The 12,947-nt window shown below is 48.9% G+C and overlaps 1 protein-coding gene across 2 annotated transcripts in view; it reads left to right on the forward strand.

Moving 5' to 3' along the window:
• Positions 1 to 12,947, forward strand: part of CNMD (chondromodulin) — a 43,044-nt gene that overhangs the window by 10,251 nt on the left and 19,846 nt on the right. For both annotated transcript variants that reach the window (XM_079983635.1, XM_079983636.1), the window contains exon 3: positions 9,066 to 9,206. In XM_079983635.1, coding sequence (XP_079839761.1) covers positions 9,066 to 9,206 — 141 coding nt within the window. The remainder of the gene's footprint in view (positions 1 to 9,065; positions 9,207 to 12,947) is intronic.

A 12,947-nucleotide genomic window follows, 5' to 3' on the forward strand; every position in this document is an offset into this window, starting at 1 on the left:
TGGTGTTACCTTCTCTGGGCTAGGGAGTCCAAATGGTAGATTTGCTATGCCCAAAATTCCTTTTTCCAGTGTTTTTGGCACTTCTTCTGATTCTGATTCTTTCTGAAGATGTTCTCTGTAATCTTTCAGAAACTTATCTTTGTCGTTTACTGTTCTTATTCTTATTTTCCTTTCTTTATATTTAAACGATAGGCCTTGGGGAAATTCCCACCTGAAAAGTATCTTGTTTCTTCTCAACAGAACCACGAGATCTCTATAGTATGTCCTTATATCCAAAATATGTTTTGGAATATCCTTAAAGATCTCCACAAATGAATCTCCAATTTCCAAAGTTCTTTGGTAGTGCAAATTTAAAATTTTGTCTCTTTCTTCTTTCATTCGCAGGGTGATCAGACAATCTCTTACCCTGTTCTTCTTCTGTCGTGCCCCAATTCTAAAAGCACTCACAATCTTAAATTCTTCCTTCCCCAATTCCTCTTGCCAAAAATCTGTAAATTCCTTTGTAAGAAAGTCCGCCAAATTCTCCTTCTCACTTTCAGGCACCGCTCTAATTCTCAGATTTTTCGCCTTAGCTTGCAATTCTATACAAGACAGTGCCAGATCGTGATCCTCCAATTTCTTATATGCAGGTAAAATCTTCTCAGCAGCAGATGCAATCTGTTTTGCTTCCTCAGCTACTTTCCGAGTCGTAGCTGATTTCTCAATTAATTTTTCAATAGATTCTGTATTAAAAGTCACTTTCTTTACCAGATCATTAATACTTGCTGTATTGACATCAATTTTTTTTTTTATAAAATTTTTATTGAGTTTTCACATTTTAGACACAGACACACACACACATACAAAGACAACACATATAGAATTTCATATCCTTACTTTCCTAACCCCAGTTCTTGACCTCCCCCCACCCCCCTTCATACATCCTAATTCAATTAAATTAGCTCAGCAAGTTCATATCTCTCATCCTTTACATATTATTATTATATATATATTTTTTTTAAAGAAATACTTGATTCTTATTACTTGGCCAAATTTTGCTTATCCAATTTTCTTATAAATATTAAATCCTTTTCTAAGGTCGACTCAAATTCCTTCCACGAATTTCCCTTTTATCTTAAACTTAGGTCATAATAATCAAACACAAAGGTCATAAACATTTTTTAAAAATTCTTTCCCCCCCCCGCCCCGGTTTCTGTCCCTTCCCAATGTCCCCATGTCCAGAAAAACAGTTTTTAGCCTGGATTCCTCACTTCTGAGGCCTTTAAATCTCTGTCAGTCTCTCTCTGCCGATTTTGTTGATAGCCCTCTTTGTTGGTCCTCAGGTCTCGAAGGAGTTCTAGCTCAGTCTCATCAGATTTTCTTCCATCCAAAGTATTTGGTGCCAGCTGCTGCGAAAGGTCAGCTAATCTTCCATACTCAAAGAGGAAGCCCCAATCATATTTCTTGTTTCTTTTAAATTCAAATGTTCCAAGTGTTCCAGGGGCTTCCTCCCTCCTCTTTCGCATCTTTCGCAGATTTGTAATCCAAAGGTCTTCTTCTTTATGTTCTGACAATGTAGGCTTCTGGTTGGTACTCTCCAACTGTACTGGCCCTTGTTCCCTCTCCTCCTGTTCCGAAGTTATCTCTTCTAATTCAGCTGCAGATTTTTTCCCGGTCAAGTCCATTGTGCATTCAGCAGAGTCACCCATCTTAGAGTTCAAGGTTATAAGTTGTTCACTCATAGCCATAGTCTGCTCTTGCAACTTTCCCATGAGAAAAAACATTCTTTCTATCTCTGCCTGTAGTTTTCCATCTGCAGCCATTGTAGTGTTTCAATGTTTTCCCTAGGGGGATTCTGGTTACTTAATAGTCTTTTCCCAACAGTCTGTTACTTTATTATTTCACTACTTTGTTCCCAACCACTTTAATTTAAATGTAACAAATTTAGTCCAGAAAGGTGTTAAATAATAAGATTTTTAACTTTCGCTGCCCGTTTGACAGCTCCTTTGACAGCTGTCAAACTCCTTGTTCCTTTTTCTCCAGCTCACATACAGGACACTCCCGGGTCTGGGGGGTTTAAACAAAAGCTTCTAAAATTCCACTCTTACTCTCCAGCACAAATCTTCTTCTGTCAAATTCATGGAAATATTATCTTTTAAAAAACACCAAAAAGAAAAAACTCTCCACCTTAGTTCTCCGATCCTTGCTTTAAATCTTCTGTAAGCAGGGGGGTGCGGACTTCCCTTTAGCACATCCCCCGGTCGTACCGAATTCAAGGGTAGATATTTTAAAGTCCAAATTCCATTCTACTCATGGATTAATTAAAGTCCGAATTTCAGGGAAGAAAGTCAGCGGTCTCCGGCCATGGCTCGCGGCTTCGCTCCACTGCAGTAGCGGTCCACTCACAGCACCACGCCACTCCCCGTACCCTCTCCGCAGCCTTTAAAAAGGCTCTTCGTGGGTCGGGGGCGCTTTAGGTGCCCGCCGAGTCACCAAGTCCGCAGGCTTCAGCGCCTGCGGTTTCTGAGGGTCCCCGCGTCGCCGTCGCGGTAGAACCCTTCTCCAGCGGAGCCGATTCCCTCCGGAGCTCGGAGGGAATCCGCCATTAACCAGATCGCGCTAACCCGGAAGTCTGTATTGACATCAATTTTTGCTGATGCTGCCACCACCTGTTTTTTTGTATCAACCACTTCTTTTGCTAAATTTTCCAAAGAGTCATTAATTTTGCTAAGTGCCTGGGTTAATACATCGTCAGTTGACATAGTTTTTGATTTAGTCTGCGTGGCAGCTACTCCTCCTGTTACTCCCGGCGTTGAAGGCCTTCGCTGATGGTATGTTTTGCCTGACCTGGTATGATATGCTGGGTCTAGTTTTTCTTTACCATCTGCCATAGCCCTCTCATAAGAATTCAAGGTCGGTCCCACGCCTGGGAGATTTATTAAAAGTTTGTTTTGAGAAGAAATTTTCCAGTGGCGTAGTTGTAATTGCAAGAGAGGAATTTTCCAATGTTATTGCAACAATGTCACTTTCCTCTAGGGGGACAACTTAGTTTGCCATCTTTAGCAACAAATGTAATCTTTACAAAGCCCCCCAGCCTTTCAAAGCTACAATTTCAGAGTCCCAATTAGCTACTGTGAAACCCAAATTCAGAAGAAGTCCAGAAACACTGTATCTTTTTTCGCAGAGTTACATAGAGGTCTTAATTTTCACCTTCAAGTCAAGCTCCTTTCAAAAGGCAGTCCGTTTCCAGGGCTTTGAGACAGCGGATTTAACTTTCAAACTCCACCTTTCATGCAGGAATAAAGCTTAAATCTTCCCCCCTCCGCTCCTGCAAACTCGGGGGGAGACCACTTTTTGGTGTTGGATTGTATATCTTTTCAAAGAAGAGTCTTTCAGGGTTTCCGCTTTGTAAGTCTCTTTGCTTTGTTCTATCTACAAGCAGGGGAAGCACACTTCCTGTTTATACTTTCCCCTTTCGGCACCAAATTTATTTCAATTTGTTCTCCAATTTGATTCAAAAAGCCTACTCACGGGTAGATCTTTTAGCGTCCAATTGTCCAGGAAAAAGTCAGCGCTCTCCGGCCACAGCTGCACAGCTTCACTCCACGAAAATGACAGCCGGCTCTCAGCACCGCGCCGCTCACTCCGATCCTTTCCGGAGCCTTTAAAAAGGCTCTTTCTCAGTTCGGAGGGGGCGCAAAAGGTGCCCGCTGAGCCCCCACACTCACAGGCTTCACCCGCCTGTGATTCTCAGAGGTCCCCGCTTCGCTACAGCGGCAGGACCCGATCTCGTGGAGCTGGTCCCTCCGGAGCTCGGAGGGAATCAGCCATTAGCGGGAGGCGCCAACCCGGAAGTCCCGAATTTTAAATTTTTGTTGGGGGTACCCATATTTCAACTTCCGAAGGGGATCCAATCAACTTCTTGCTTCTTACTGCTGTTTTAATGTCCAGAAATCTAACCTTATGATGTTCACAGTACTATCCAGTCCTTTCTTATTGTTTTTCCACATCTCTTGTTGTTATTTTCATATATTTTTCCTTTCTCTTTGTGACCTCTGATAGTCTCCGCAAGCTGGTTAGAACAGTTTGTAATCCTGCGTGGATATTATTTTTTTTTATCCAGTAGCCATATCCAGACGTTTTCCATATAACATCACTTCCATACATCAAAACAGTCTTAGCGTCATTAATCTTCACCCATCTGCCTCCTTTCTCAAAACCTCTGAGGAGATTCACTAGGAATGCAGTCTAAAAACAAGTCCGTTCTTCCTCCCGGCTATAAATCCTTTGGCAGATGGCGACTCCGAATTAATTGCTGCCCCATTCCCAAAAGCTCTTATTGCTTCTCGATCTCCATAAAGCATACTTTTCGTTAAAGTTTATCTCCACACAGACCTTAATCATCCTGCTTGGGTCAGTTCAACTGACGATTCTAATGAGGACGGGTTCTTGTAAATCACATAGAAGGAAAGTAAACAAGGTCCCCCCCCCCCCCCATTCAGTCCCGTTGTCAACAAACCCAGCCTTTGGTGTATCTTCATCGTAAAAAAATCCTGTTTCTCCAACCCGTCGTCGTCTTTCGCAGAGGTCACTTAAATTAGCAGACTTCACTCCCCTTCTTCACTTGAAATACGTGCATTTGCTTCTTTTGTAATTAATTGTTCCAAATTGCTGCAGCTAGTGCGCGATCAGAGACAGCATCCAGGAGAGCCGAGGTCCACACGGGGGCATTCTGCCTAGGGCCCTCACCCCCTTCTTTCAAATTAGGGGGTAATTTATGGGCACAGCAGGCAAGGGCAGTGTTCCCCATTTCATTGGGGCAACAAGGGAGGCTGCCTACTCCCATAACAGCCTCTTAGTTACCCCGTGTGGGTCGGAGAGATGGTATTGTCGGCCATCTTCCAATGTGCCCCTTAGTGGCCCCCCGCTGCCTTGGCTCTTTTGGGAGGAAGGATGGGATATAAATTCAATGAAATAAAAAAATTGGCACCTGTGAGTGACAAGCTGCTGGGTGCTAGATTTCAAAAATGTTTCATAGAATCATAGAATCAATCATAGAGTTGGAAGAGACGACAAGGGCCATTGAGTCCAACCCCCTGCCAAGCAGGAAACACCATCAGAGCACTCCTGACATATGGTTGTCAAGCCTCTGCTTAAAGACCTCCAAAGAAGGAGACTCCAAATTCCACTGTCGAACAGCTCTTACTGTCAGGAAGTTCTTCCTAATGTTTAGGTGGAATCTTCTTTCTTGTAGTTTGGAACCATTGCTCCGTGTCCGCTTCTCTAGAGCAGCACAAAACAACCTTTTTCCCTCCTCTATGTGACATCCTTTTATATATTTGAACATGGCTATCATATCACCCCTTAACCTCCTCTTCTCCAGGCTAAACATGCCCAGCTCCCTTAGCCGTTCCTCATAAGGCATCGTTTCCAGGCCTTTGACCATTTTGGTTGCCCTCCTCTGGACACGTTCCAGTTTGTCAGTGTCCTTCTTGAACTGTGGTGCCCAGAACTGGACACAGTACTCCAGGTGAGGTCTGACCAGAGCAGAATACAGTGGCACTATTACATCCCTTGATCTAGATGCAATACTCTTATTGATGCAGCCCAGAATTGCATTGGCTTTGTGCCATGTTCATAATGGCAAACTTTGCTATTTAGATGTGCTGCTTTAACCCTTTCTTATCAGTTAATGTTTTAAAAGCACTAAAACTGAAACAGAGTCCCAGAACGAGTTCTTTTAAACAACATTTCCCCTCAAACATGGCACGTGGGTTGGGGGGTTATTCTTCTGGCTGTAGAGTTTAGATTAATAATAGTGGTAGTAGTAGTAGTAGTAGAAGTAGTTTATTACTTATACACTGCCCATTCGGCCGGGCCTCCCCAGCCACTCTGGGCGGCTTCCAACAAATATTAAAAACACAATAAAACATCAAACATTAAAAACTTCCCTAAACAGGGCTGCCTTCAGATGTCTTCTAAAAGTCAGATATTTCCTTGACATATGATGGGTGGGCGTTCCACAGGGCAGGTGCCACTACCGAGAAGGCCCTCTGCCTGGTTCCCTCTAACCTCACTTTTTGCAGTGAGGGGACCGCCAGAAGTCCCTCGGCACTGGACCTCAGTGTCTGGGTTGAACGATGGGGGTGGAGACGCTCCTTCAGGTATACTGGGCCAAGGCCATTTAGGGCTTTAAAGGTCAGCACCAACACTTTGAATTGTGCTCGGAAATGTACTGGGAGCCAATGCAGGTCTTTCAGGACAGGTGTTATGTGGTCTCTGCGACTGCTCCCAGTCACCAGTCTAGCTACCGCATTCTGAATTAGTTGTAGTTTCTGGGTCACCTTCACATAGAGCATATTGCAGTAGTCCAAGCGGGAGATAACTAGAGCATGCACCACTCTGGTGAGACAGTTCGCAGGCAGATAGGGTCTCAGCCTGCATACCAGATAGAGCTGGTAGACAGCTGCCCTGGAAACAGAATTGACCTGCGCCTCCATGGACAGCTGTGAGTCCAAAATGACTCCCAGGCTACGCACCTGGTCCTTCAGGGGCACAGTTACCCCATTCAGGACCAGGGAGTCCTCCACACCTGCCCATCCCCTGTCCCACAAAAACAGTATTTCTGTCTTGTCAGGATTCAGCCTCCATCTGTTAGCCGCCATCCATCTTCCAACCGCCTCCAGACACTCACACAGGACACTGCCTTCACTGGTTCTGATCTGAAAGAGAGTTAGAACTGGGTATCATCCGCATACTGATGAACACCCAGCCCAAACCCCCTGATGATCTCTCCCAGCGGCTGCATGTAGATGCTGAAAAGCATGGGGGAGAGGACAGAACCCTGAGGCACCCCACAAGTGAGATCCCAGGGGTCTGAACACTCATCCTCCACCACCACTTTCTGGACACGGCCCAGGAAGAAGGAGCGGAACCGCTGTATAACAGTTCCCCAGCTCCCAGCCCCTCTAGACGGTCCAGAAGGATGTCATGGTCAGTGGTATCAAAGTCCGCTGAGAGATCCAACAGAACTAGGAAACAGCATTCACCTTTGTCCCTAGCCCACCAGAGATCACCGACCAGCGTGACCAAGGCAGTTTCAGTCCCATGGTGAGGCCTGAATTGGAAGGGATCCAAATGGTCCGCATCCTCCAGGCAAGCCTATAGTTGTTCAGCAACCACCCACTCAATCACCTTGCCCAAGAATGGAAGATTTGAAACTGGGCGATAGTTGGCCATTTTGGCCAGGTCCAAAGATAGGTTTTTTTTAAGAAGATACAGCCCAGTATCAGGGAGTACCAATCTTCTTGGACAGTTTGCACACTTGGAATGTTGAGAATTGCAGTTTTGAGACTGCTTCCTGGGCATCAGTCACAAAATATAATTTTGTGCCACATTGCAGAAAACCATTATGGGGTGGATGGAGCCTTTTACTTGCACATGGACAGCCTTCCCCAACATCATGTGTCAGGGGATCGGGAGCAGAGGCACAGGGGAGAGAGGAGGCGGAGAGCGAAGGGGAACAATCCGAGGGCAGCGTAGGAGAATATGACAGTGGGCCGAGAGATTCCATGAGCTTCTCCAGCGATTCGGAAGATTCCCAGAAGGGGGCACCGATGGCCAGGGCAAGGGGGGTCCCGGGAGGGACGCACCAGAAGCAAGGGGCCAGCGGCGACTCCCAAAGCAGCAGCTGGAGATCGGGACCAGCTTCCCCACCAGAGCGTAGCGGGGGGGGGGGAAGAGTCCCACGTGTCAGGGCCGGCTTCCCCTCCAGTGGGGAGAGAAGATGAGTCAGGGCTGACCACGCCCCTATCGCGGAGTGAGGGAACGGGGGGAAGTCAGACCCAGCTAGCCCCCCCGAAGGGGGAAGCAGTGACAGGAGCAGTGTAACGGTCAGGAGGAAGATTGCTGGCTGGGCGCGCGCGCCAAGTTCAAATGTACAGGCGCGCGGGACAGCAGGGAGCTCAGATTGGGAGCCAGGTCCTAAAGCACGCCGGAAGCAGGGGGAAGAATCCGGGGAATCAGCATCAGAAGAGTCCAGAAAGGGCGACACCCCAGCGGGTAGAAGGACCCAGAGGAGAAAGGAGCAGAGGAGGAGGTGGAGCAAGGCTAGGGTCTTGAACTGGTGTCGAGGGGGAGGAGATTCAGATGGAGCTTCAGCGGTCTAGGGTTGGGACGTAGAGCTGCACGCCGCGGCTTTGAAATGGAAACTGAACCTTAATAAAGACTTTTGTATATAGCAAGAACTGGCGTTGGTCCTTTGTGAGCTGGGACCTTGGGCAGCTCTGACATCATGCCTTGTAGATATTTAGGACTACAGCTGCCTTCACTCCCAATATTGGGAGTTTTAGTCCAAAACACCTGGAGGATACCAGGTTGGAGAAGGCAATCCTCGTGCAAGGAAGAGACTCCATCCATTCCATAATGGTTTCCCGCAACCCTAAGCCTTTGCCCTAAACCTTGGGCAAGTGCCCAAGTCATAAAAGATCCCAGAGGGTGCACCAAGACATCACTTACATGCAACTGGGTATCAAGGACCATAGAAGGTTTCTGTCAGCCTTGAATTTAACTTTTTTAGCTTTACTGTAACTGAACATTGCCTTTCTTAACTCTGGAAAACATTTTAAGGTCATAGAAGTTGGTAGTAATCTGCATATACCATAGCATGATTAAGACTTCAACAAGAGGGCCTGCCTTGCCTCCTGGAAACTTCTTGGCCCTTGGATTTCATCAGCATCTAGGGGTGAACCATTCTAATGGCCGGAAAGCAGGCAGAGTGATCTTTCTCGCAGATGAAATGGTAACTGGCTATCTAAACCTCACCAGGATCTGACCATGACAATGAAGCCAAAGAAAACCCCTTCACATTCAAATCACCATCTCTCAGTGCAGATAAGAATAGCAAGTGAGGATTTGACCCACCATGAATTTTGGGACGATAACATTTTGAGAGCCATCCTAGGTATGCCAGCATCAGCATGGATGCTGAGATCTTATAGAACGTCTAACCTGTAGTCTTTGATACCAGATCTAGTTAGATAGGTTTCTACCAAAGTCATCATCTTTTCCCCCTTTTTCAATCCCAGGTCTACAATGTCCATTACATGATGAGTATTAACGGGAAGGCACAAGAGGTGTCAATGGAAATAGATGCTGGGAACAACCTGGAAACCTTTAAAACTGGAAGTGGTGAGGAAGAGGCTATTGAAGTTCATGATTTTCAGATTGTAAGTATGGTTGGCTGAAGGTGTTTTTTTTTGGGGGGGGCGTATCCCAAGAAGGAATGGTGAACTTTGGGCTTTCAAATTTCAGCAGTGCCCTGTATGATTCCAAAATTTGACACACACACCTCTCCACCTCTTGCCTTCCATTCTAAGTCATTGTTGCGGCACCCTCTCAGCTTGGCTCCCAGGGCTGGCAAGCCAGTCACACTCCCCTCAGTATGCATTTGGAGTGAAAGCACCAAGGCAGCAGCGGGCGGGGGAAGAAGAGAACATGGAAATTATTTATTAGGCTCAGTGTTTATTTCAGTTGGGGTCCAAGCCTAGTTTTTTTACTGAGACCACCTTGGCTGCCATGTACAGAATTTTAAAAAATCATTTAACAAAAATTATATACCACTTGATTGTGAATAGAACCTCTGAGCAGTTCATCAAAAATGCTGAAGGGGGGGATGTAAAAGCATCTCTGATTATTCTCCTTGGCCTCTCAATGGCCTATGATACCACTGACCATGGAATCCTTCTGTGAAGACTGCGAGCAGGGAGAACAGGGCACTGCTGGGCTGGAACAGTGCCTGACCTTGCTAATGGACTGGATGAGAACCAACAAACGGATGCTCAATCCAGCCTAGACTTAAGACATTTCGAGGGGGTGGTTCCTGTGCCCAGATGAGCAAGATTAGTTCTGGATAGGGTTACACTCCCTTGGAAGAAGCAGGTTCACAGCTTGGAGCTACTCCTGGATCCAGTCCTGTCACTGGAGACACAAGTGGCCTTAGTGGCACTGAGGGCCTTCTACCAGCTTGCGCTGGAAGCCCAACTGCAGCCCTATCTAGATGGGAATAGCCAGCTTTAATTGTCTTTGCTCTGATAACCTCCAGGTTAGGCTACTGCAATGTGTTGTATGCGGGACTGCCTTTGAAGATGGTTTGGAAACTACAGCTAGTGGAAAATGTGGCTGCTTGAATGTTAACTGGGACAAGAATGTGTGAACATATAACACTTGTCAGAGCTGCCCCTAGGTCCCAGCTCACAGAGGACCAACGCCCGATCGTTGTTATGTACAAAAGTCTTTATTGAAGTTCAACTTCCATTCCAAAGCCGCAGCGCGCAGCCCTACGTCTTAAACCCTAGACCGGCGAAGTCCCGTCTGAATCTCCTCCCCTCTGACACCAGTTTAAGATCCTAGCCCTGCTCCACCTTTTCCGTTGTTCTCTCCTCCTCTGGGTCCTCCTGCCCGCCGGGGCTTTCCCCTTTCTGGACTCTTCCGACGCTGAGTCGGCTGACTCCTCCCCCTGTCTCCGGCGGGCTTTAGGACCCGGTTCCCAATCCTCATTCTCTGCTGTCCCGCGCTCCTGTACATTTGAACTTGCCTCTCGCGCCAACCCAGTGACCTTCCTCCTGACCGTCACACTGCTTCTGTCACTGCTTCCCTCTTCCAGGATACTGCCCGGATCTGACCTCCCCTCCGTTGTCTGGCTCTCCGACGGAGGCGTGGCCAGCCCTGACTTATCTTCACTCCCTGGTGTGGAATCCTCTGCCCTCGATACCTGGGACTCTTCCCCCCCACTATGCTCTGGTGGGGAAGCTGGTCCTGATTTCCAACTGCTACTCTGGGAGTCCCTGCTGGCCCCTTGCTCCTGGAGTGTCCCCCTTGGGAATCCCCTTGCCCTGGCCACTGGCGCCCCCTTCTGTGAATCTTCCAATTCGCTGGAGAGGCTCATGGAATCTCTCGGGCCACTGTCATCTTCTTCTACGCTGCCCTCAGATTCTTCCCCTTCGCTCTCCATCTCCCCTCTTCCCTGTGCTTCTGCTCCTGAGCCCCTCACATCCATCCCCCCCTCGAAGCCCCCCCTTCCCCCCTCCCCCTCTTCGGATGCGGGTTCCAGGTGCTCCAGTGTTGTGGGGGTGAGTGCGGGATACAGTCCTTCCCCTCTGGTGTGCAGCTGGCCGGCTGGGTCCGGCCAGTCCTGAATGGGCTCGTCGACGTCGAACTCCTCTGCTTCCATCTCTCTGCAGCTGTGCTCGAACCCAGGATCCTCCCCCAACACGTCCATGTCCGTCTCCCCCCCGGTCGCCTCGGGGGATGCTGCCTGCCAAGGCCCCTTCAGCAGTTCCCTGCTCCACCCCACCTCCGGTTGATCGTCCCACCAATAAGAGCGGTCTGTAACAGACCCTGAGGGTGATCCCTCCGGGGAGCGTGTGTCGGGTGCTGGTTCCTCATCTGATGAGAACCCCTGAAACGTGCTGGCTGAAAGTGTGGGTGTGAAAAGATATTCGTCGAAATAATCTGCCGGCATAGGTCTGTGTGGGAAGAGTGCATGGAACTCGTCTTTGAGGTAGTGCTCCTCCATGGCATAGTACGGTACCCACCTGTTGGCGCTGGCCGGGGTACCTTCCCTGGCGAGGAGATATTCAACCCCCTCTTCCCCCCATCTCGAGTCTAAAATCTCTGTGACCTCGTTGAGTGGCTCTGCTCTCGGTGACCCCCCCTTCGTGGGCGCCTCGCTAAGCGGGCCTGGTGCTGTCCCTGGCGCCTGAAACCTGTGGGGTGCCTTGTAGGGTGTGAGCACTGATCTATGAAAGACCAGATGCATTCTGGAACCCTCCGGGAGTGTCAACCGGAAGGCTACTGGGTTGATCTGTGCCTCGACTTGGTAAGGGCCTAGCTGCTTGTGTCCGAGCTTCTTCTTAGCTAACGATCTGGCCGGCACTGCCTGGGCTGCTAACCAGACCCAGTCCCCTACCCGTATGTCCTCCCCAACTCTCCTGTGCCTGTCTGCCTGCATTTTGTAGGCGTGTTTTGCTAGCTCTAACTGCCGTCGGAGTTGCTCGTGGACCTCCTGTAACTCCGCTGCCAAGGCCTCTGCTCCCTGTGGCTCCCCCTCCCCCACTTTCTCCAATCCCGGGAAGGTTCTGGGATGCCGTCCATTGTTGGCGAAGAAAGGTGTCACCCCCGTGGACACGTGTTTCGTGTTGTTGTAGGCAAACTCGGCTAGAGGTAGGTAGTCCACCCAGGTCGAGGGCTGCTGATTCGCGTAGCATCTCAGGTACTGCTGCATGATGGCGTTGACCCTCTCCGCTTGTCCGTTGGTCTGCGGGTGTCTTGCCGACGCTAGGTTGACCTTAACGTTTAGGATGCCCATCAGCTTCTGCCAGAAGCTCGAGATGAACTGGCGCCCCCGGTCGGACAGGATAGACCGCGGTAGTCCGTGCACTTGAACACGTGGTCTATGAACAGCTTGGCGGTCTGCTCCGCTGTGGCCACCTTCACGCAAGGAATGAAGTGGGCCATCTTGGTGAACAAGTCTACTACCACGAGCACTGCTGTTTTGCCCCTCGAGCTGGGCAGATCAGTGATAAAGTCCAGTGCCACCCTCTCCCACGGTTCGAGCGGGGTCTGTAGCGGTTCCAACAGTCCCGCCGGCGGTCTGTGCACTGGCTTGGCCCTTTGGCAAGTGTCGCACCTAGTGACGTAATCCGCGACTTCTCCCCGCATCTTGGGCCACCAAAAGTCTCTGGCTACTAATTCCACCGTCTTGTCCGTGCTGAAATGTCCGGCGCTGGGTGCGTCGTGCAACTGTTGTAGTACTCTCGCGTGGAGGTCGTCTCCCGGTACGTAGATGGCCCCTTTGCAGAGGAGTAGGCCGTCGCGTATCTGGAACTCGTCGTCCTTCGCCATGCCACTTCGCACTTCCTCCATCTTGGATCATGCGAAGGAATCTGTTTGCAGCGCGCGACGTACCG

The sequence above is a fragment of the Podarcis cretensis genome (assembly GCF_951804945.1).
Source record: "Podarcis cretensis genome assembly, chromosome: 7".
In the NCBI taxonomy this organism is placed as follows: domain Eukaryota; kingdom Metazoa; phylum Chordata; class Lepidosauria; order Squamata; family Lacertidae; genus Podarcis; species Podarcis cretensis.